This window comes from Triturus cristatus, chromosome 12 (assembly GCF_964204655.1).
Source record: "Triturus cristatus chromosome 12, aTriCri1.1, whole genome shotgun sequence".
In the NCBI taxonomy this organism is placed as follows: Eukaryota; Metazoa; Chordata; class Amphibia; order Caudata; family Salamandridae; genus Triturus; species Triturus cristatus.
This window is the reverse complement of record NC_140595.1, coordinates 814378009-814403825: the sequence shown is the minus strand read 5'-3', so window position 1 is coordinate 814403825 and position 25817 is coordinate 814378009. Positions and strand designations below refer to the sequence as shown.

Genomic DNA, 25817 nt, shown 5'->3' with positions numbered 1-25817 from the left:
AGAACACGTCAATCCTTCAACATTTTTCAAAACATTCTGAAGACCTGGCACTTCGAAATCTGGTTTTATTATATCGTTCTGATGCCTTACCACATGTGCCTAGTGCTGGGAAACACTTTTGGGTAGCTATGCACTCTATAAACTATTATAATAATAAATGATCATGTTTGTGTGAGGTACCTAGATACAAAACCTCCACTTCTCAGAGTAGCACAACATGGGAGAAGGTAAACAAGCTTCTTTTAAGACAGTTGTGGATTTAAATGTCTGTACTGCAGAATGAATATACTGGAGTAACCCAATTGTTCATAAGCAATAGAGCAAGTTAATAGTGAAGCAGAGCTTAACACCTAAAAAGATCCTCAAATTCCATTATGCAGACAAACACAAAAGCAGGTGCGAGACAGAAGGAGACACAACAAAGGCTGTTTGTTTTGTAATTCAATAGTTTAATATCAGAGTGGCACCCATAGAACACCTTGCCAAGTCTGGGCCTGGAGGCGATGGACCAACTACCAGGAACTCATTAAATCATTGCCTTCCCTCAAGAGCTCCTGCCAGCTGGCATGTCATAGCAATGACATTTTGAAATGAGCAAAAACCTGAACACACACCTGCATACACACATGCATCCATGGACACCAATCCGCTCGCTTTCATTGGGCTGACCCCTACCACACAGGGAAGGAATAACAAAACAATTTCAGTTCGAATTAGCAGCAGCAAACATTTTATTTCTCTTTCTTGTGTTTGTATGTATTTTACTTCTTTGTTTCTTAATAAACGGTCATCAGCGGCAGCAGCAGCACAGTCAAGACTGTTCTGGCAAGCTATGGAGGGGAATGTGGTGTCATTGCTCTCCCAACCTCCACGATACCTGAAGGAACAGCACAGGTCGACAATCACACAGCTATTTCTCGTGTTATCTGTGCAGTACTGGGGAACAAAACATTTGCATCCCTTTCTACCACCGACACCAACAGCAGCTTCTTCTGACCATTTTTTTTTTAATTTTCCCTTTTAGTTCTCTTAAATACTGTACAATGAAAAATAAATACGATTTTTTTAGTTAATGGTCTTGCTGCATAACCTGCAATCCACCGAAGGAGCCCAGGCTCAACCCATTCCCTTCTGGCCAGATGTCTTCCCTTTGCTCTCACTTCCCCCCTTCGTTTTTTGTAAACGCTGCTCTTCCACAGTGTTGCGTACTCGAAAGAAAACTAACTGTGCATACTGCCTCAACCTAAAATACAGCCTCTGCTCATTCCCAGTGCAAGGGACGGGAGACCCTCCTGGCCCGCCTTAGATATCTGGACCATTTTCCACCTCCCAGTTAAGTGGGTTTTCATCCTCTTCTGATTAAGTGGCTTCTCGCCATTCTCAACCTTTCCTCTCCTCACTTTTACCAACTGCACCTCTAGTTTCCTGCCATCTCCTGCCCGTTCCCTTGCTAATCAGTTTCCTTAAGTCGATGAACGTTCCAGCCGGTCGTCTTCTGCCCTTTTGAATACTACTCCAAAATAAAAAATAAAAAAAAATAAGTAACCCCAATGTCTGGGTATACCGTGTCAAGGCACAACAAATTTGTGTTTTTGTACTTTTTTTGTTTATAATCGGCTCTTACTCTTTTTCCCTTCCCTCCCCTTTTCAAACTTTTTTTTTTTAACAGAGTCAAAAAAACAGATATAGTTAATGTTACTTGTCGAGGACACCTCAAGGTGATTCTCCTGCGACCGGTGCGCCGGGAACCTACTCAAGAAGGTCAGTGCATTGCCAGCTCCGGCTCTCACTATTAACCGCACAGAGTACAGCATCGTCAATGTCGTCTGGTCATCTCCTATCTTTGGCAAGCTTTTAACAAGCACTAGGTTATTATTCATGGGTTATTTTTTCATTGTTTCGTTTTTATTTATTTTTAGTTTTTTTCCGGTTTAAAGAGGACGCAAGCAGGGTTGAGATTTTTTCTGAAGGATGAAAATACGATTTTTTTTGCTTCCACGGAGAGAGGGTTCTCACTGGTCGTCTATTTGTTTACGACACTCCGTTGACCAAGGCTGTAGGCTCCTGTGTGCCCTTGGGGCTGACGTGCTTTCCATTCTCTGAAGGTCCATTGGGAACTTTGATGTCACTTTCCTCCTGAGGTTGGGCAAAAAGAATATGTTAGTGGGAACCCTTAACTTACACAATCTGAATGGTGATAATTATAACAAATCAAAAGATGAAGCAAATGCCGGTATTAGGGACAATATAACTGTATTAGATTGTTCAAAGGAAAAAAATATCATTACTTGGGGACCACTACAGATTTTGTCCTTGCACCCACCATCAGACAATCCTAAACATATATTTATTGCAAATTAGGGATTGACTCCATTTGATAAAATATTTTCAAAGGATATTCAATCAAATTCAAAGAGATCTCTATAATGCATGCGTTTTACGTCACAAAACAAAATGACTCACAATGTAGCAAATGCAACAAAAAGTTAGCGTTAGTATTCATCTAGCACTGTGCCCAACAGCATCACGGTTTCTCGTGACACAGCAGCAAACAATGGACAATTGGACTAAATAAAGCCAAAAAGTACTACGGTGTCTGCTTCCAAAAAACTTCAACACAATCAAATTCAGAAAATATTGACATTCTGGCAATTTTGGAATAAAAACGCATAAATCAGTCAATGAAGACTACTGAACTCTAAATATTTTGTTAAACATCATGATGAGTTAATCTCAACTGTGTCATTTCCGTACTCTCCCCAAACACACCATTAAGTCTTGATTTTAACAGAGGGCCTACCAAGGATAGAACTGCCCATGGTACCTCCCTTCCTGGCAAATGTTATGTTAAAATATATTTTTTACTTTTATTTTAAACATATCCCTGGAAATAAGATAGGCTCTACTATTAGCTGTGATAATGTTTAACAAACTCCACTGACATCTCCTTTTGAGACAATAGGCTACTTTCAATAGTGGTTCTCAAACAAGGATAACTTCACAATAACCTGGCTCTTGTGAGAACAATAGAACACACTTTCATAAACATAACCATAATTGAATATGATATCTAACACAACATGCCTGAAAGGAGACTTTCTGTAACTGCATTTCCAGCACCATTACACATCTGGCTTAGGAGCCCACTTGAATTCCCCTTCCAAGGGAAAAAGAAGCAAGACATGAAGCATACACATATTCTCTTTTACAATTGAGAATTCGGACATTGTTGCTGAATAAATACCCATTTGAACGATATGCCTGGTTTATCAAAGGAGGGTTATTGATGAATTCAAACAAAATGGCCACCATGAGGAGCTACAATACCAAGCACGCGTCTTTGCCTTCTCCTTCATGGTTTATTTTTTGTCATTAATAAAGAGGAGGAGTGAGTAGCTAAGTCATCCATCAAGTTCAAAGGCCCCACTACTGGGAGAAGAAAGGACAATGGCAAAAATTCAACTATGCAAATAAGATGTGCAGAGAGGACTGACCCAACAAGATGCTTGCTTTAGAGTCCAAGTTATGTCCTTGTTTATTAAATGTGTGGACTGATCTCCACGAGGCCACTGTACAAACTGCACTAGTTCTAATGATGGCTGATTTCAGTTTTGTGCCATGGGCCCTGCGCTTCCCATGAATTGGTCCATCAGCCATCCGAAAAAAATGTCCGATAGCACACACAGATATATATATATATATATATATTACCTACTGGCGGTCGCCAGTAGGTAGTTATAGTTAGGACCCCTTTTCCATAGGAAATCCGCAACATTCTATTTTGAATAACTTTGGCGCCGGTCGATGAATCCTCGCGAATTTCTCAAAATAGGTGGGGCGCTACGCTCCGCTCCTACCCTGAAAGTCTCGGGGGGATTCGTCAAGCGGGGGCTGAGATAAAAGGGGGGTCCCAAAACGCGTTTTTCCCATGCATTTTTCCATAGGACCTTTAGACAGAGCTACAGCCCGAACGGCTGAACAGAATTACTAGAAATTTGGCAGAGAGGTAGTCCCTAGGTCAAGGAAGTGCCTTTTGTAGGTTTGGTGTAAATCTGTTCAGTAGATTATGAGAAAATAGCCTTTAAATCAATATATATATCTGAGCCCGCTTACGGTACGCTTACCGTACGCGTACGGTGGCGTGCGCGATTCTGATTGGCTCTTAGATCTTAGTAAACATTCGAATCGGCCGAAACCAGGAAGCGGCGTCCGCCATTTTGTCTCTCGCACTGAGTGTTATTTATCAAACATGATGCCCAAAAACATGTTACGGGGCTGTTTTGACAACTCCCTCCCACACAGTCATGTTGAGGGAGTCCCCAAACATCGCCCAAGAGCAAAAACGGTATTTTTTTTTTTCGGCAATTTCGGCGAGTACGCTTACCGTACGCTTACCATATGCGTACGGTTAAAAAAAAAAAAAAAAAAAAAACACTATCCACACTTACCCCACCCCCTGTGCTTTTGGTGGCCGCAGGCCACCAAATGTACAGGGCTTATTAGACCTGAGAAAAAAAACTAAATTTTGGCAACATGAAATTATAAAATCGAAATAAAAAAAACACTATCCACATTGACCCCACCCCCTGAGCTTTTGGTGGCCGAAGGCCACCAAATGTACAGGGCTTATTAAAGTTGCTAAAAACCGTGCACGGAACGAACTGCGTTAAGTGGGCGCGCACGCCTCGAATGGCGTAAAGTAACTTAGCATTTAAAAAACCGTACAAATTCACTGAAAAAACCATAGGTTTCACACACGTTATAGTTAGGAATTAGCATTTAAAAAACCTTGCAAATTCACTGAAAAAACCATAGGTTTCACACATGTTATAGTTAGCGGAAATTTTACTGATAAAAAAACCAATGAAATTGCCCCGTTATAGTTAGTGCTGGCAACTATAACTCACGCGACCGCAATCTTCTGCTGATGACATATGTGTCTTTATAAAAAAAAATATTTGTAATATATGTATAGCTAAAAATGTATGGAAGAAGACATGGGCAAATAAGTGTCTAAATACAGTATTAGCATCAGCAGAGGATTGCGGTCGCATGAGTTATAGTTGCCTGCACTAACTATAACGGGGGAATTTCATTGGTTTTTTATCAGTAAAATTTCCGCTAACTATAACATGTCTGAAACCTATGGTTTTTTCAGTGAATATATATATATATATTCACTGAAAAAAATCAAAAGGTTACAAGGATGTTCTAGTTAGCAAAGAGAATTTTAAAAAACCTTAGAAATTCACTAAAATAAACCTAAGGTTACAGGGACGTTATAGTTAGGGTCAGATTTTACTCATAGAAAAACAGAGAAATTCAGCCGTTTTAGTTAACCAAGCTAACTATAACTCGCGCCCCCGCAGTGCACTGCTAATGAACTCACATATTCCATCACTCATGACATGGTTAGTGAGATCACTGAAGACATCATCCACAGTCTCTCCGACTAACCCACTCACACCCCTATAGAATCTATCCCTAGTAGGTTGATATGGTAAGTTTTCTCTTTGTCTGACTGTAATCCTTGGAACAGTAAATGGCCCATGTGCGCACCCTATCCTTGGAGAGATGCGTGTGCCTAGTGATTGTATTGTATTTGAGGTCCCTTTCATTAGATTTTCTAGTGTGTCCACCATGGAAGTGATGAACAAGTTACTTACCTTCGGGAACAATGTATCTGGTAGAGACATAGTCTAGCCGCAGATTCCTTAACTTAGAATATCCCCAGGCGTCAGACTGACCCGGAAAATTTTGCGCAGCAGCACCTCTGCGCGCCGGCGCCGTACGGCTCCGCCCCGACGTCATCCATGGACGCGACGTCAGCGGAGACATATATGCCCAGCCCCGGCGCGCCAACATCAGTTTTCGTCAGAAGACTTTTCCGCGTCAGTACGCAAAGCCACCACCAAAAACTGTGTGCAGAGAAAAAAGAAAAAACAAGGTATGGTGAAAAAAACATCACCATAGAAAGACAGTGCCAGGCACAGTATATTGCAAACTGAGGGAAAAGAACAGAGCACCTCTCTGGGAGGGACCCCTTCAATCGTTAAGTCCAAAACCTCCCCCGAAGGCAGAAGAAAATGCAGAGCATAGGCAGGATTGCACCCTTGGCCCGTGTGAGCCTGTGCCACCAGGGGCACAAGGCTCACCATTGAGCCATAGCTCCGTGGTGAACCATCACAGTAGCCGGCAGAAAGGCTGCAGCCACAATATACGACAGTAAAGGACAACCAGTCCAGAACCCAGGAGCAAAGACAAAGTACCATAAAGCCTAACCCAAAAGGAGACGTCAGATGCGAAAAATGGACCTGCCGAATGCAGCAGTGTCAGACTGCAACCGCTAGATTGCAGGGGAGGCAAGAGACCTCAAGCGGTTGAAGAAGATAGAAGGGAGGATTTAGACTCACATTGGACAACCCAGGGTAGGGGTTGTAAAGGACACATGGCACATGAGCATACCGTCCAATCACAAGAATGGGCAGAGCAGAGCCCCGAAACAGAATGTAGCTTCGTGAGTCAGAGTGAAGAGAAGACGTCACCCCGCAGAGGAATAAAGCCACCTAAAGGGAGGCGAAGGCAGGAACCCAACCCGAAAAGATTGTCGCAGGACGGGGTGGACGGGCGGGTGTTAAGGAATCTGCAGCTAGACTATGTCTCTACCAGATACATTGTTACCGAAGGTAAGTAACTTGTTGATGTGACAGACGTCTAGCCGCAGATTCCTTAACTTAGAATAGATACCAAAGACATCCCCGTAGAGGAGGCGGGACTGCGACTGAACCCCACGAAGGTCCAGAGAGAACCCAGACGTCAATAACATGACCGAAAGAGTGTTGTCAACCAAAGTGCGAAACACAGTGGGGACAGAAGTGTCAGCGGAGCCCACCACCAGACCCCCAAGGCCTGAAGAGAGCAGGGAATCAAGGGTAGGCGAGGGCACCACAGCCCATCCAGAATAACACGGAAACCCCTACATGTAGAGGGGATGAGAGAAGGAAAACACCAAGCCAGAATGCTTGTGCCCGATTGAAAAAATGAGGAACTTCGAAAGAAGACCAAGAGGCATGAAGGATCCACAGTAACCAAGGTGTCGACAAGAAGCCAGAGCTAGCCCCAGCTAAATAACGAACAGCATAAAACACTTAAATCTGCTCCCGTAAAGATACGAAGGCAGCAGGTTATCGACCCACGCGCAGCACGGGCCGACATGGAAGAAAAACACACCCAGCAAAGAACTGGAGTGAAAAGATAGCTCAGCACCACGCAGGAAGTAGAACTGAATCTTATGGTGCGAAAGAACCGCAGGATGTGGCAGTCGACAAACCATCCTAAAGGACTGATTACGTGGAATGGTAGAGAGAACGCGTAGCGCCCTCACATGTACCACAGAGGAAGAGTACTGCGGAGACCCTAGCCAGTCATACATGTGTAGAGCATTGAAAGGATGCCCCTACACAGCCCGAAAGACGCTCATACGCAGCCAGGAGTAACACCAGGAAACAACACAGCAGGAACAGCTGAGAAGCGCCCCTTAGCAAGAAGGCAACGGGCCGCTCAAGCCATGAGGAAGAACATGGCGCAGAAAGCCTCAAGAAGATGCTGAAACCCGGCCAAACCCAGGCACTAGGGTACGCTCAAAAGTACCCGCAGTTACACAGAAAATGGAACTAGGCCAGGCTACTAGCAACGTCAGCCGACAGTCCCCTTGCAGGCCAATTTAGAAGAAAAGACGAGCCTAACAAGGGAGTACTCAGGACCCACTCACGGATCCTAGACGCCAGAAGAATGGGGTTCAAGGAGAACCGTCTCCACGAGTCCGCCCCATTTAAGAATTCAAGTGGAACATAGAAATCCCAGCACGAAAGCAGCGGGAATGTGGAGAAAACTGTTGGGGAATAAGCCAAAAGGCCATAACAACCAACAACAGAGAGGTCCACGGCAACTCCCTACTTGGGAGAACAACTCAGAAGGGGCCGACACCAAAAGACAGACCATAGGACAAAAGCAAGCAGCCAGGCTATGCGAGGTAGATACCACAAAGCATAGACCTAGATCCGGAGTCCAAGCACTACAGACAATAGAGCGATGCGACCCTGCGGGACGCAGTAAAAGGAGGTATATGAGCCCAGAGTGATACCCATAATGAAAACTTCACAGGAGCGTACGAAGGCAAAGGCAGACACCTGCCAATACCCCACATAGGACAAGGGTCAACCCCTGGCAAGAAGGGGGTCCTCTTGGCAAAACAGTCAGTCAGAGGACTAGAAACAAAAAAAACAAAAAACAGCTATACTGCTATACAGACAATACTGAGGCACCAACCTGCCTCTGATAAAAACTGGTCCGTAAAGAAAGACTGCAACGAAGAAGAAAAGTCAAGCAGTCAGTGGCATGGCAGAATTACAGTAGCCCTGACAGAAGCCTGGAGATCGCCGAGTCAGCGTGGGACCCAAAAAGGTCTATTCCATTAAACGGCATGTCTTGGAGGCTCTCCCGAATATTATCAGGGAAGCGACTGTCACATATCCAGGCATGACGGTGCAAAGCCACCGACCATGCAAGAGCACGGCCCACAGAGTCTGTGGTATCCAGGGAGGAGCGTATTGTAAAATGAGCCATCTCCTTGCCGTGAAGGACAAGACGGAGTAACTTAGGGCGCAATTCCTCCGGAATGGAAGGGAGAAGGTTAGCCACGGAGTCCCAGAGTGCAGAGGAAGCACGTGCAAACACGCATGTAGTGTTTAATGCGCGAATGGCCGCGCTAGAAGAAGCAAAAAGCTGTCTTCCACATGCATCCAGCCACCTGGATTCCCGTGGATCCTGCAGCGGAGAGCCAGGCACCATATGTACTGGGCTAGCTGAGAGAGTGAGTGCCTCTCTGCTTTTGTAGGTAATAAATGGATGTCAGGTTGTCTGTCCCAACTTGCCCACTATGTGGAGAAGGAAGGCCTTGACTACTAAATGGACAACTAACAGTTCCAGGTGGTTGATTTGGAGTCTCCTGTGGCTGGAAGCTTACCGATTCTAGACAGTCAGGTCTTGTAGATGCACCCCACACTCTGTGAGGGATGTGGCTGTTGTGATGGTAATCTGCTTAACTGGGTTGAGAAAAGGCCTCCCTTGCAATAAATTGTTGGTGCTCCGTCACTGCAGAGCATGGTGAGTGCTGAGGCTGATCAACACTAGATCTTTCTAAAGACCCTCTGCGTGAGACCATTTTTGTGTTAAGCATACTTGCATTTGGCACATGTGTAACCTTGTGTGGGGAATGGTGGTGATGCAGGAGATCATCATGCCAAGAAAGCGCCTGACCATCCAGACTGGCCCGTTGATCGGGCTGAAAAAAAGGGAGCAATGCCTGGACTCTAGCGAGACTGGGATAGATCCTGCCGACCTCTGCATTGAGGACGGCCCCTAAATAGGGTTTGATTTCAATGGGGTTGGAGATGGGACTTTGCAGCATTAATGGTAAAGCAGAGTTTGTGACGCAAGATTATAGTGGCTTGGGTGTGTACGCAACATGTGTAGCGTTGCACTATCAGCCAATCGTCCCGGTACGGGAATACATGGATGCCTAGTCTTCACAGGTGCGCGGCCACTACTGCACGGCATTTAGTAAAAACTCGAGGTGAAGTGGTGACCTTGAAGGACAGCACTTTAAACTTATAGTGTTTGCCACTTACCACAAACCGGAGATAGCACAAATGCACTGAATGAATCGGAATGTGGAAGTAAGTGTTTCTGAGGTCTAGTACAGCTATGAAGTCGCTTTGTTGTTGTAGTGGAATGACATCCTGGAGAGTGACCATGTGGAAATGTTCTGACAGGATGCACTTTTTGAGGGCCCTGAGGTCCAAGTAGGCCGGAGGGACCCGTCCTCCTTGGGAATGAGGAAGTAGAAGGAAAATATCCTGGAGCCCTGTAGGTATTTTGGCATGGGTTCTATGGCACCTTTGAGAAGGAGCACTTTAAACTTTTCCTGAAGCAGGTGTTGGTGTTCTGGGGAGAGGGCGTGTTTGAGGGTGGTATGTTAGGTGGTGTGGAAGTGACCTATAGACAATAACTGTGTTGAATGATGTCTAATACCCACTGGTCTGAGATGATTTGTTGCCAGGTGGGGACGAACATCTGAAGTTATGTGGTGGGGGAGAAGTGGCAAGTCATTGTTTGGCTGAGGCTGCTCCTTTGGGGAAGCAACATCTGAAGTTATGTGGTGGGGGAGAAGTGGCAAGTCATTGTTTGGCTGAGGCTGCTCCTTTGGGGAAGCAACATCTGAAGTTATGTGGTGGGGGAGAAGTGGCAAGTCATTGTTTGGTTGAGGCTGCTCCTTTGGGGAAGGCACCTTTGCCTCTAGCCATAGTGTTGTTACCCCAATAGGCACCTCAGAAGTAGCCTCTTGTGGAGGTTTGCTGTGCTGGCTGAAACTGAAAAGATGTGGAGGCTTTTTTGAAGCCTCCACGATAATTTGAGCTGTGACCTGCGAGGGGTTGGGTGTTTGTAAGGCACCAGTAGCTTTTGTAGTCTTTCTTAATCTTCTCCAACATCTCATGAACTTGGGGCCCAAAGAGGTGTTTCCCGTCAGAGGGCAGGTTAAGGAGATGTTGCTGAACGTCTGGCTTGAAGCTGGAGACAAGTCTGCCGAGGAGCACAAGAGTTGATGCCCGAGCAGCTGTGACAGGGGGATCTATAGCACACCGACTAGTGGTCTTTAACTTGAACTGGCCCTTCGAGACCAGCTTGTGTCGACCTTATGGTGCTCATCTGGGAGATGTTGGAAGAGCTGCTCCATCTCGTCCTAGTGGGTCAGATCATAACAGGAACGCAGGCCGATGGAGTTTGAGATGCGCCAATGATTGACACTTACCAGAAGCATCTGTGTTTGCTTTCTTTATCCGGCGGGGGCATGATATGCTCCACCAGGGATCAAGGAGGGAGTTTTCCTCTAATGTAGAGGGGGTCCAATGGTGAAACCTTGTACTCAAGATGTGGAAGAACCGTCGCACTCCAATGTGTAAACTCAATGTACAATATCTTCTTCGAAAAAATGTAATCCGAATTAGGGTGCTAAAGCTCATCATCTCCTGTTCGTTGAGGTGATGGTCTGAATATGGAAAGAGTATACCCTTCCTCGGGAAGGGCTTATTTTGAAGTACTCCTTGGCGAACGTGTCGCTTGATGTAAAACTTCTACAAAATAAATTTGCAATTTCCAACAAAGAAAATTTATTAATCTGGTAGTCAATTCATACTGTATCCATGTGGATATATTTTCTCCAATCCAAAAAACAATGTGATACATCTTGAGACGTAAACGTGTATGCTGTTACATCACAGAAATGTATATGTATCCCAGAAATTTATATGTATCCCTCATCGAACCAGGTCCAGGGATGAGGGTGATTACTTAAGCCTTAACACGCTTCTTAAAAAATGTCTTAAGCGGGATTGATCATGCTCTTTAACCTGGGCAGGCACTGTGTTGAACAGTGGGCAGAGGACTGAGTTTCAAAGAGGAAGTCTTTCTTCACGGTTTCCTTGTGTATGTCCACCCTATGATAAAATGCAGCCTTACCTAGGACCTTGCAGTAGGAGGTACTGCCATCTGGAGGGGCAGGGCGGGCAGGTTCCGTATCCCCTGGAGGAACCACATCGTAGGTATCACATGGGTCTGCTTGTGAGGACATGTCATGTGGCCCCCCTACTGTCTTCGCCCAGGCTATGTTGTGACCCCTATGGAGTTTAAGAAGGTGTGTCAGGTAAAGAAGCAGGTGGAGATGGTGATGCTGGATGCCTGGGTAGAGTAGTGTAGGGAATAAGTAGTAGTGGCTCTGGAAGAGGACTGATTGCAGTCTTGGTTCTTCCACTGCTTTGGTGGTGGTTGGAGCTCCAGGGCATCCTCAAAGATAAGCTGCCTCTTTAAAAGTTGAGTGCCTGACGCCGGAGGTGGTGTTAGAATTCAGGCTGTCTGGGGGTGGATGACAGTAGGACTCTGGCGAGCGACAAATTCATCCTGCAATTTTTGGAGGATTGCTTTAACAGGTTAGATGGGCGACTTTGTCGGCATCAAAAGCTTTGGTGCAGATTTGGGTTTTGACTGCAACGTTTTCAGATCCCAAAGTCGTTGCCAAGATGGAGCGAATGGCGCCAAATGGCTCGGCTTAAGGACTTTCTTCGCCGTTACCTGAAGCTGGGCATGGGATCTGAAGTGGACTGTCAGTGCCGACTAGGACCCAGAGGCAGTGGTGGCCCAGAAGCCTATCTCTGTGGGTCGAGAGCAACTAAGCGGCCTTTATGGGGTGGAAGCTCAGAGTGCAAGCGGAGTTCAGGGAGAAGAGGAGCACGTACTCTCGACCGGTTGAGAAGGGGGGAGATCTTTGATCAAGGACTATTGATAACCCTGATAACCCGGAAGAACAATTGTTACTTACCTGTAAACAGGTGGTTCTCCAGTATTGGTGTCTTTCATAGATTCACATGCTTGAATATTCCCCGTCGTCGGAGTGGGAGTCCCACGGTAAATAAAATAGCAAAATATATATATATATATATATATATATATATATATATATATATATATATATATATATATATATATATATATATATATATATATATATATATATATATATATATATATATATATATATATATATATATATATATATATATATATATACACATAAGTAATCATATAATTAGCGCATGTAGGTGTAAAACACACATAGTGTACCTATAAGAGAAAACTCCATAGGAATACAATGGAGAGAGACAAAAGACCTTTGTAGTCTATCTCTGTCATTATGTAAGTCCGAACTCCAGCCAATCAGGCATCAGCCCCTCTCTAGAACCTTCTCCTCAGAGCTTCTCACCTCAGATTTTCGTAGCACAAGAGTGACTGTAAAGTGCATGAGGAGAAGAGAGCCTCTGAAGGGAGGAGGGAGGGTCGCATGTGAATCTATGAAAGACACCAATACTGGAGAACCACCTGTTTACAGGTAAGTAACAATTGTTCTTCTCCAGTATTAGGGTGTCTTTCATAGATTCACATGCTTGAATATAGAATAGCTAGCAGTAACAATCACCATTGTTTCCATGCCAAAATAGATTCAACATATATAGATAATCAATCTTCTTATGCATAAAAACAGTATTGAACAAACTAACATTGTAAATGCATAATATACATATATGGAAACAATATGGAGGCGGGAGGAAGAGGCTCACCTTACTTAAAAAGATTGCGCAGCACTGCCTGTCCCACTGCAGCATCCTCCTCGCTTAAAGTTGCCAAGCAGTAGTGCTTAGTAAACGTGTGTCTGGTCGACCACGTAGCTGCTCTGCAGATGTGTTGCAAAGATACTCCAGCAAATAAGGCAGTAGATGATGATACTGCCCTAGTGGAGTGTGCCCTCACTGGAGACTGCAGAGGCTTATTTGCCCTTTGGTGACAAAAGACAATAGCTGCCGAGATACAGCGTGCAATCGTTGGTTTAGTAACCTGACGTCCTTTATGACAGCGTCCATATGCTATAAAAAGTTGATCGGATTTCCTGAAAGAAGCTGTCTTACTGATGTAGAACTTAAGACACCGCTTGACGTCCAAAGAATGTAATGTCTGAGGATTGGCAAAAAAGGTCTTTAATATTACTGGCTCATTAATGTGAAAGTCAGTAGGCACCTTGGGTAGAAATGATGGATTGGTGCGTAACACTGCAGCATCCGGTTTGAACTGCAGGAACGGAGGTTTGATGGTAAAAGCATGGATGTCACTGACACGACGAGAAGACGTTCGTGCCAGAAGTAGAGCTACTTTCCAAGTGAAATATTTTAGGTCGGCCTTGTGAATGGGCTCAAACGGAGGTCTCATCAATTGTGCCAACACAACGTTGAGGTGCCACAACGGAGGACGCCGCCGAACTGGCGGAAATTTCCGGAATAGGCCCTTAAAGAATTGGCGGATTATTCTTGAGGAACAAAGGGAACTTGATCCATCTTGCCGGAAACGGGAAATGGCTGCTAGAAAAACCCTTAGGGTTGCATGCGACAGTCCAGAACTGGCTAGGTGCAAGAAGAATGGTAGCAATTGCTCTGCCGTGGAATGTATCGGATGAACTCCGTTAGCAGCACACCAATGGCAGAATCGTTTCCATTTAAACTTGTACGTCCTGATTGTAGAAGGTGCTCTTGCCTGGGCCAAAATATCCCTACAATCCTGGGGGATGTCTAGGTGGGCGAACTCATGGTGTTCAGGTTCCATGCTGATAAGCTCAGTGAGGAGGGATTTGGATGACAAATTCTCCCTTCGCTCATTGTGAGCAGATCCGTCCGATGTTGCAGGAGGATTGGCTGGCATTGGGACAGGAGGAGCAGTTCTGAGAACCACGCTTGCCGTGGCCAGCGCGGGGCTATTAGGATCAGGTGGCAAGGTTGTCTCCTCATCTTCCAAAGAACCCGAGGTATGAGGGGTATTGGAGGAAAGGCGTACGCAAATAGATTGCACCAGTTTATCAAAAGGGCATTCCCTTGTGATTGCTTGTGGGGATGCCAGCTTGCGTAATTTCGGCATTTCCGGTTCTCCGGCGTGGCAAAGAGATCGAGTTGCGGACGGCCCCATAGTTGGAATATCCTCTCTAGAGTGGGTTGGTGTAACTCCCACTCGTGGGTCGACGAGGAGGACCTGCTCAGGGAATCCGCTAGGACATTGGATACTCCTGGCAGGTGGACTGCCGTAAGCAAGATCTGATGACTGAGAGACCAGTCCCAAATTCTTTGAGCTAGCCTGGAGAGACTTGGGGATTTTGTTCCGCCCTGTTTGTTGACATAGTGCATACAGGTTGTGTTGTCTGTCTGTATTAGCACTGACTCTCCTTGGAGCAAAGGCAGAAACGATTTTAGAGCCAGAAAAATCGCCATGAGCTCCAACTTGTTGATGTGCCAAGATCTTTGATGTGTGGACCATCTTCCCTTCACAGAGAGATCCTCCAAATGAGCGCCCCATCCTTCCAATGAGGCGTCTGTTGTGAGTGTTCTGTCCGGTGGCAGCGACAGAAAGGACATGCCTTCCATCAAGTTGGCTGGAATAGCCCACCATGCGAGTGCTGACTTCATCTGATCTGTGACACATCATGTCGTGGAAAGATCCCGTTACCTGACGCCACTGAGCATCCAGAGCTTCCTGTATAGGACGTGTCCTCAGCCGGCAATGAGGGATCAAGGCAATGGATGATGACGCCATCCCCAGAAATGATTTTAATAGTCTCACAGAAACTGACTCTCTTGATCTGATCAGAGCCACCAGTCGCAGCATCTTTTTGAGACGCTCCTGGGAGAGGAATGCCTTCGCTGACACAGTCTCCAGAGTTGCGCCCAGGAAATCTCTTTGTTGGTACGGATGAAGTTGGGATTTTTCCACATTTACGGACAGGCCTAAAGAGCGAAACACGTTCTGGCACAGAAGAGTGTGTTGTCGCAGGTGAGTGCTTGACTGAGATTTCAGGAGAAAATCGTCCAGGTATGGAAATATTTGCACTCCCTGGAGGCGCAAATACGCTATTACTGGAGCCAGTACCTTCGTGAACACTCGAGGGGCCGAGCGCAGGCCAAATGGTAACACCTTGAATTGGTAATCGTGTTGACCCACTCGAAAACGCAGGAACTTTCGATGCCGCTGTAAAATAGGGATATGAAAATAGGCATCCTGGAGATCTATCGTCGCCAGAAAATCTTCCTGCAAGAGTAAGCGCAAGATGTCTACCAGCGTCGTCATACGGAAGGATTGGCTCTTTATATATTTGTTTAGTGCTCTTAGATCGAGGATGGGCCTCCACTCTCCGTTTTTCTTTGTGATCAAAAAGAACCGGGAATAAAAACCTTTTCCCTTCTGAGACACTGGTACCAGTTCTATAGCTCCTTTTTGCCTTAAAAGTCGTACTTGATGCAACAGTTCTTTCATGTGAGCTGGTGGCGGTCCGGAGGGTGGAGTGGGAGGAGGGAATTTGGTGAATTCTAAGGCGTGTCCCTTCTTCACAATGTCCAAAACCCAACGGTCCTTTGAGATGGAGGACCATTGGGAAAAGAACAGAGAGATTCGACCTCCAACCTTGTCTGTCCGGTAAGAGTCACTGTCTCTTTGATGCGGTTCCTCTGTATGAGGATTTTCCTCTATATGACTTGGAGGTTTGCTGCCGTGATGTTTGCTGTTGCTGTCCATAAGAGTAACGGTTGGACCCTTGATTGTAAGGTTTGTATTGTTTATTGTCTCTTCGAAAACTTGAGGAGGTGCCGCGTCCGCGTGCACCACGAAAATTACTCCGCTGAAATTGAAGGTTTCCTAGTGATCTAGCTGTTTCAGTGTCTTTCTTTATGGACTGTAGAGCTTCATCGACGTGGCTCCCAAATAAAGACTCGCCGTCATATGCCATGTTTAGGATCATGGACTGAACCTCCTGACGAAAGGATGTAGATTTTAACCATCCTTGCCTACGCAGAACAGCCGCTCCGGCAAGCTGACGGAAACCCATGCAGGCGATGTCTACTGCACAATCGATTATTTCCGCCGATGCCGCTTCTCCCTCTTGGAGCAACTTCATTGCCTCCACTTTAGATGGCTCTGGTAACTCCTGAACCACATCCGAGATATCAGCCCAAACTTGTCTGTCATATCGTCCCAGGATGGCCAAGGCATTAGCTGCTCTAACCACCGTAGAGGCCATAGAAGAGAATTTACGCCCTATGGCATCCATCCGACGTCCGTCACGATCCGGAGGCGAGGTGATAGAAGATGCCGGATTTTTCGCCTTACGTTGCGCTGCCTGCGTAACGACCGACTCAGGTTTAGCCTGACCCGTGAGGCATGCTGGGGTTCCTATTGGTGCCTTATATTTCTTTTCTAATCGAGGCACCTGAGCTGGCAAGGTATTCGGTGTCTGCATTAATTTCTTGCCTTCTTCCCAAATAAACTCAACTATGGGAATAGCATGAGTCTGTTTGTAGGGTTGATTCTTGAAATCATAAAGGAAGCAATCTTCCTCCCTGCGCTCCGTTAACTTAAAACGGTGTGATGCCCTTTCCATCAGTTGGTGAAAATTGGCTATGTCCACTGGAGGTGAATCCCCTGTTACTATCTGTGAGGGGGATGGTGTTTGTGCCTGGTAATTGTCCCACTCCGCCATATCATCATCATTGTCATCTACATCCCAATCATCATCTGGGATTTCACCCTCTTCTGTGTCCTGAGGGCCTTCCTCTACAGGCTCATAATGAGGCAACAACCTTTCCGGAACCTGTCGTGGAGGTACAGGCGGCATCTGAGGAGCAGGATTTACAATAGGTACCGGTGGAATAATTGCTGGAATCACCGGGGTTGACGGAACCTCTGAACGTTGAGGGGATAGAGGGAACCGTTGGTTGTAGTCGTCCAACATGCGTTGGAGATTAGTAATGAGCGACAGAGGAAGAGTCGCCGTTTTATGCTTCGGAGGGGCCTGGTGTATATATACCGGATCCTCATCCTCACTACTGACATCCTGGCACTTAATAACCAAGTCGGATGGACTTTGTGCCGTTCCGAAAGACTCCGGTAACCCCTCGGATTCCTGATCCGAATCTGTAGCGAATAATGGTGAGGGAGGCTGTGCAACTCCCAAAGGAATATTATGTTCCTGGCTCTCCGAGCCCACAGTAGGAGGTAATGGTGTCCAAGAAACTCCTTCCCTTCTTGTTTTCTGGGTAGCCGCCACACCGCTTATTCGTACCCTTACGAATGTCTGTGGAGATGTACTCGTCGATGGAGCCGTCGTCGAAGGAATGATGGTCGACGGAATTATCGTCGACGAAGTCTGTGGCAACAAAATTGCCGTCGTCGGATTCGCCGTCGACGGAGCCGCCGTCGACGGGGCCATCGTCGACGGAGCCACCGTCGACGGAGCCGCTGCCGACGGAGCCGTCGTCGAGGTCTTCGTAGACAAGGCTTTCGTCGACGGAACCACCGTCGACAGTGTCGTCGTCAGGATCTTCTTTTTCTTCGCCGACGGAATGGGCGTCGACGAGCTCGACGACGTCTTCGTCGACGACACAGTCTTCGTCGACGGAACCTTTACCTTCTTCGTCGACGTCGAAGTAATGGGCACAACAGAAGTCACCGCCCTTGAAGAACTGATGGTAATCGTCGACGAGGATAACGTCGACATAACGCTCGTCGACGACGAAGCAGCTGACGTCGTCGTCGGGGACACCGTCGACGAGGTAGAAACAGCAGATCTCGTCGTCGGGAGCATCGTCGACGAGGCTGACAAGTTTTTCCCCGAGGAATGGGAAGTAGACGCCTCAGCAGCCTGAGAACAGTGTCCCTTAGGCGACAAAGCAGTAGGTGAAACCACAAAGGTGGCAGTTGTCAGAGGCAAAGCCAGCTTCTTTTTCTTCAGGAAAGGAGATGGTAACTCCTGCACACTACTGCGCTTAGAGGCTGGTTGAGAACGACCAGAAAAGAGACTTTCCACATCAGAGAGAGGGTTATCCTTGTCCTTCAGTCTCTGTAGCCATAATAGCAGGCGGCCTTCTCTGTCCTTTAGAGTTTTTGTAGAAAAAGTTCTACAAAACTTACATTTTGCCACCTCATGGTCAGGATATAAACAGTAAATACACTTACTGTGTGGGTCCTCAGAGAACAAACGCAGTTTTCCACATGAAGAACATGGTCTAAACAAAGATTTCTTACTAGAAGACATCCTCACTGACAAAAACTGAGCAGAGCTCAGGGAGACTCCCTGTCACACGACGTGCGGTAGAAAATCTGAGGTGAGAAGCTCTGAGGAGAAGGTTCTAGAGAGGGGCTGACGCCTGATTGGCTGGAGTTCGGACTTACATAATGACAGAGATAGACTTCAAAGGTCTTTTGTCTCTCTCCATTGTATTCCTATGGAGTTTTCTCTTATAGGTACACTATGTGTGTTTTACACCTACATGCGCTAATTATATGATTACTTATGTATATATTTTACTATATATATATATATATATATATATATAGCTATTTTATTTACCGTGGGACTCCCACTCCGACGACGGGGAATATTCAAGCATGTGAATCTATGAAAGACACCCTAATACTGGAGAAACCATGTTTCTGAGACACTGATTGGCATATTGTTAGGGCGTTACATCCTCTGAGGATCACATTAAAGAAGGGTAATCTTTGCAGGTCGCCTAATCATTGCTATGGAAGGTCATGTAGATGGTAGCTAGAACACTGAATATCATCCTGTATTTTATAGTCTTTGAAATTTAAGTCAGATCTTGATCTAAATATTATGGTGTTATAAGAGTCTAGCCATCTCAGTTGCTGCTGGTGAGCTTGCTTGCAAAACTTCAAACCTTGATATTTCAAGAACAGATGGCCATGGAGGAACAATTATTTTGTTTGTCGGCGCAAACAAGATCCTGGCACACTGCTAGATCGGGCAAATAGAATCCAAGGCACGAGAACCTGGTCTTAACAGAAGGGAAACAGACATCACGTGTTCATGTTTCACAGGCAGTTACTACTTTCTACATTTCCTTACAAAATCTAAGGAAACTTTAGACACCATCAAAGTCCACCATGGGGACAATTTCAATCTTAAGATATGATGGAGACAGGAAAGGAGACAGTGGGACTGGATAGGAAGTTTCATTGAGATTGGAAGTGTAAGAAGGAGTTATTTAAGAGTTTGGTGGATGAGGGACATCTTCCAAAAATTTAGAGTACCTAAATATGTATGCACTATAAATCTACATTTATATACATCTAAATAGGGAATGAGACATTTGCCAATTTTTGACAAATGTATCGCTCCACCAATTTCAAAGTTTTTTTTTTGTTGATTCAGGGAACAGGTTCGCCAGACAGAGCCTTATCTGCTGAGCTTATCTGTGGCTTTGTAGATCACCATTGCCATTCTTCTCTGGGCCACTGCATTAGCTCCACCACCATCACTTTCATCAGGTAGCTGTAGTCTATTTTCAGGGCGCAATGGGCAGATGTTCCTGGACTTTTCACTTGGCACCTCATGTCGAGGATTCATCTGTTACTTCAGGCAGGCACTTCTTCAGCAGTCAAAAAAGCAGATTTTTACAGCGTTAAATTCCATTCCATGCTTCAGTGACTAGCAAGGAGCTTTGCCAAGAGTCTCCTGATGTGCAGCGCCCCCTATTGACATGCATAAAGATACACAGGTGCCAATATACCTAACACCCTACCTGGAGAAGCCATCCATATAGCCATTACCAACTGGCACACTAATAGTTTTGTCAATGCACTCAACTCTGAACTGCTGTGTGCGGTCCCAGCCATTGTAACATTTCAGGCACAGGCATTCACACATTCACCACTTGGGGTACCTTTGTGATGAATGGCAGATGTTTACTGTTCATCAACTCAGTTTATCAACCTCAGAAGTATGAAAGGCTGAGTGGACTGACCATGAATCAAGCAGAAATCCCTGTACACACAAACAAGTGCACATGTACACACTTGTGTATACACAGTCTCGTGTACAAACACGCATACTCTCATACACATACCCATATGCGCATATATGCAAATGCACCCATCCATGCATGCACACACACTAATGTAAACACACGTGCACATATTTACACAGACACACAACACTGAACACGTTTTGTCTACTGTAGCAGTTGTACCTTTTCTGTGTGAGCAGAGCAGCAGCCCAAATCATTCTCCCTTAGTACCACAAGGCAGGGCTCACACCCCAACTGCTTACCAGCAGAGTATACTTGGGGATGCAGAGACCTAACTAAATGTTGGACCAATGTGCTGACGGAAGAGCTGAGCTGGAGGGCTGTCTCTGTGAAAGACTCCTTTAATGCAATTCAGACAAGAGTCTGACTTTAAACTGCTTCATCATGGACGTGACAGAGAGGACACCTGAACATTCACAGAAGCCTTGGGTGCAACCCAGACCATTCCTCCCTCAGATATATTGCAGAGTCACTAAGGTCACTGCAGAAGTGGCCCCGTCCATGACATCGCCAACTTCCGATCAGTCCGTGCCCTGGCCTTGTTACAGTGTCTGCTGTAGGCAGCACCCAGGGGGAACAGCCCCTCTACACATCAGATTTCATGCTTGCTGAGCTGACCCAAATAGTCGGTCAACTGGGACATGGTACCCAACTGAAAATAAAGATTGAGAGACTGTTCCACCCCACACATCCTCCCTAAAGATAAACCCATGGGTGGAAGACACTCAGGACTGGAGAAAACAAGTTGCTTACCTGTACACTGTGGTTCTCCAGTGTTGATATAGTTTATAGATTCACATGCTTGAATCTTCCCCGTTGTCATGGTGGGAGTCCCACAGTAACATAAGAAATAGCATTAATACAACATCACCATAGACTTCCATAGAACAGAAAACTCACTTAAGTAACTTTTTAGCCTCATTTTAAAACATCCAAACTTCAGCCAATCACAGCTGAGACCTCAGAGTTCCCTTCCCCAGAGAGCAACCATACCTCAGATTTCGAGCAGAAGTGTATAGGTATACAAAAACTCTGAGGTAATTGGTGAGCCTAATAGGGGAGGAAGGAGGGTTGCACATGAATCTATAAAATATATCAATACTGGAGAACCACAGTGTACAGGTAAGTAATTTGTTTTTCTCCAGTATTGAATCTTTTATAGATTCACATGCTTGAATCCGACTAAAAACACAAAGGGAGAAAGAAAAATTGGTGGTCAGACAAACCATCCCACCATGAAATAAACTTGTAGTATCAGAAACCAAGAAGAGAATAATAAGTATACAAATTTACAAACAGCATGTAAAGAACATAGAAGGCTAAAAGCAGCCTATCTTAGACGTCGGAGTGTAGCTTGCCCAACAGCGATATCTGCCTTTTTCCAACCATCAAGGCAGTAATGCTTCGTGAATGTGTGAGCGTTCGCCCACATTGCCGCCCTGCTAATGTCCAGGAGTGATGTTCCCGCAAACAAGGTCGAGGAAGTCGCCACTTTCCGAGTAGAGTGAGCTTGTGCTTTCACAAGAAGCGGTCGGCCATGACAGAAAGTAATCGTGGAGGTGACCCAACGAGCAATGCTAGCCCGTGTCAAGGCTTGTCCTTTCCTGGCAGCCGAGAAAGATCAGTAGCTGAGAAGGATTTACTGAGGGTCTCCGTTCTTTGCAGATAAAACGTTAAACATCATTTAATTTCCACAGAATGCAATGCCCTTTCCGCTGCTGAGGATGGATTCGGAAAGAACGCTGGTAAAACAATTGGTTCATTGATGTGATAAGTTGAAGGAACCTTAGGTAAAAATGAAGGGTTAGTGCATAGGATAACTGTCTAGCAAAAACTGCTTTATAGTGAGAGCTTGGATTTCACGAATACGTCTGGCTGACGTAATGGCCAAGAGGAAAGCCACTTTCCAGGAAAGGAACTTTAATTTGCATTTGTGTATTGGCTCAAAGGGAGGACGCTTCCGTTGTGACAGAACAGTGTTTAATTGCCTCAAAACTGTAGGAGGCTTAACATGCAGAAAAGCTCTAAGAAGTACCTTCATAAATTCCTTGACGAGTCGGTTAGAACACAGAGAAGATTGATTTGAGCGTCTTCTATACCAAGAAATTGAAGCAAGGTGAACTCTTAAGGAAGAATGAGAAAGTCCTGATTTTGCTAAGTGCAAGAGATAAGGTAGCACCTGCTCTGGAGATGAAGAGAATGGATGCAATGCTTGACAGATACACCAAGCACAGAATCTCTTCCATTTAGCTGTGTAATATTTCAACGTAGATGGCGCTCAAGACTTTTGTAGTATCTTAGTACAATCCTTGGAAAGCCAAAAATCCCCAAATTCAGCGTGGTGTGGAGCCAAGCTGACAAATGAAGAGAAGGAATTTGTGGATAACCCACTTGGCCCTGGTTCATTTAGGGAATATCCTCCTTTGGAGGGAAGGGAATTTGAGCACAGTCTGATGAGCGATGCAGCTCGGTGTACTAGAACGGTCTTGCCCAAGCTGGAGCAATGAGAATGATCCGACAACGTTCTTGCTTCATCTTTTGAAGTACTCGAGGAATGAGTGGAAATAGGGGGAAAAGTACAGGCGAACATCCACATCCAAGCAAATTGTAAGGCATCTGCCCATGAATTTTGATAAGGCTGTCTGCTTGCAAAAGAGAACTGTTTTGTTCAGAACGTAGCGAACAGATCTAATGTTGGGTAACACCAGGATTGAAAAACCTCTTTCAAATGCTGGTTGTTGAGTTCCTATTCGTGGCAGTGTTTGGAGGCCCTGCTGACAGTCGGCCTTCACGTTGTGAATCCCTGGCACATGCTCCACTAGCAAGAAGATGTGGTTGGCAAGGAACTCTCCCATATCTGCTGAGCAAGAAGGTAAAGCGCTTGAGAGCTCGTTCCACCTTCTTTACGGAGGTAAAACATTGTCCTAGTGTTGCCCGACCTGACAAGCACGGACACCCCTTTGAACCGAGGCAGAAGGCCTTCAGACCTAAAAACACTGCTTGGAGCTCGAGAATGTTTACATGACACTCCGATTCCTGTTTAGACCACTTGCCGTGGAGCTGTAATTCTTTTAAAAAAATATTTATTTTTATTAAACAGTCGAGAAATCAGCACTAAAACAGATTTTGTTTGTATATCTACAGACAGGATGAGTATATTTGGTGACACTGACAGTTGCGGCTACAATCAGAATAAGTCAATGGCACATCTGGGGATACATATCTTATGGCGAGGGCAAGTCATCCAAGGTTGCGCTGCGTGGTGGACTACAAATCTCCCCACGGTACGTGTTCCATGCCCCCCATATTTGCGACCACTTCTTAGGGCAACCTGTAGCAATATGGAATATGCTACTTACCAGTATGCATCTGTTCTTGGCATGTAGAGCTGCAGAGCCACACACTTAGGATAGTAGATCGCCATCTGGTGTTGGGCTCGAATGCTTGCAGGTTGTTGTTGTCTTCGGAAGAAGTCTTTGGTCAGGCGGTAGGTGACTCCTCCCTTGGACGTCAGTGCGCATGGGCATCAACTACATCGTCAGATTATTTTTCGCCATATGGGAAATGATGGAGTTTGTAGAAAAGAGAGAGATGTCCATGTGTGTTGTCTAAGTAAGACAATGCTGGAACAGATACAGGTCCCGGGGAGGTGGGTGGGCGTGTGTGACTGCAGCTCTACATGCCAAGAACAGATGCATACTGGTAAGTAGAATATTCCGTTCGAGGCATATGAGCTGCAGATCACACACTTAGGATAGACTATAAAGCAGTATCTCCCCTAGCGGTGGTCACCTGTATCGGTTGCAGCAATTTGAAATAGAGTTTTAAGGACAGCCTGACCCACAGAAGCTTGTTGCTTTGCCTGCACGTCAACACAATAGTGTTTAGTGAAGGTGTGTGTTGTAGACCATGTGGCTGCCTTACAAATATCTTCTAGGGGAATGTTTCCGAAGAATGCCATGGAAGCCCCTATTTTGCGTGTGGAATGCGCTCTAGGGGGAACCGTTAGTGTGCGTTTAGTCTTGTGGTAGCATATTTGGATACATTTAACTATCCACCTAGCTATCCCAGATTTGGAAATGGGGTTGCCTTTATGTGGTGGTGAGAAAGCAACGAACACTTGTTTTGTTTTGCGGAATGATTTGGTTCTGTCAATGTAGTACAGAAGGGCTCTTTTGACGTCTACGGTATGAAGAGCTCTTTCAGCTACCGAGTCGGGATTTGGGAAGAACACTGGTAGCTCTACTGATTGGTTAAGATGGAACGGAGATATGACTTTTGGAAGGAATTTCGCGTTTGTTCGAAGAACCACTTTGTTACGGTGTAATTGTAAGAATGGTTCTTGTATGGTTAAAGCCTGGATTTCACTCACCCTTCTGAGGGATGTGATAGCGATAAGGAAAGCCACTTTCCATGTGAGGAACTGTAATTCGCATTTAAGCAGAGGTTCACATGGGGGTCCCATGAGCCTTGTAAGAACAATGTTTAGATTCCACACTGGAGAGGGTGGTAGTTTGGGAGGAATAATTCTTTTTAGTCCTTCCATGAAGGCTTTGATCGCAGGCACTCTAAAGAGTGACAGGTGTTGTCTATTTTGTAAGTAGACTGCTAATGCCGCTAGGTGGAGACGTATGGATGAGTATGCCAAATTACATCTTTGCAAGTGTAGCAGGTAGCAAATGATGTCCTGGATGGATGCATCCAGTGGGTTTATATGATTGTTAGTGCAGTAAATGGCAAACCTTTTCCATTTTGCAGCGTAGCATGCTCTAGTGGTAGGTCGTCTGGCCTCCCTTATAATATTCATGCAGTCTGGTGGTAGGTTGAGATAACCAAACTCTAGGACTTCAGGAGCCAGATTGCCAGGTTCAGTTGACCTGGATCTGAGTGTCTGATTTCTCCATGGTTCTGGGTTAATAAGGACGGGGAGAGATGCAGTTTTTGGTGGGGCACTAGCGAGAGTTCCAGTACTGTTGGGAACCAAGGTTGGCGTGCCCATGTGGGAGCTACAAAGATCAGTTTGAGAGACTGTTGCCTGAGCTTGCGTACCACTAATGGAATGAGTGGGAGAGGAGGAAAAGCGTACGTAAATCTGCCTGACCAGTTCATCCATATTGCATTGCCCTTTGACTCCGGGTGGGGAAACCTGGCGGCGAAGGTTGGGCATTTTGCGTTTTCGTGTATGGCGAACAGATCTATGTCTGGTTGGCCCCATTGTTGGAAAAAGGGTATTAGATCTTGGGGAGAGTAGGTACATTTTCTGGGGAATGGCCCATCTCCAAATGTTCTGTG

At 45.6% G+C, this 25817-nt stretch overlaps 1 protein-coding gene across 2 annotated transcripts in view; it reads right to left on the bottom strand.

The window, feature by feature from the left end:
* Positions 1–428: 428 nt before the first annotated feature.
* Positions 429–25817, bottom strand: part of FXR2 (FMR1 autosomal homolog 2) — a 431332-nt gene continuing 405943 nt past the window's right edge. For both annotated transcript variants that reach the window (XM_085638170.1, XM_085638169.1), the window contains exon 17: positions 429–2136. In XM_085638170.1, coding sequence (XP_085494296.1) covers positions 2032–2136 — 105 coding nt within the window. In that variant the 3' untranslated portion in view covers positions 429–2031. The remainder of the gene's footprint in view (positions 2137–25817) is intronic.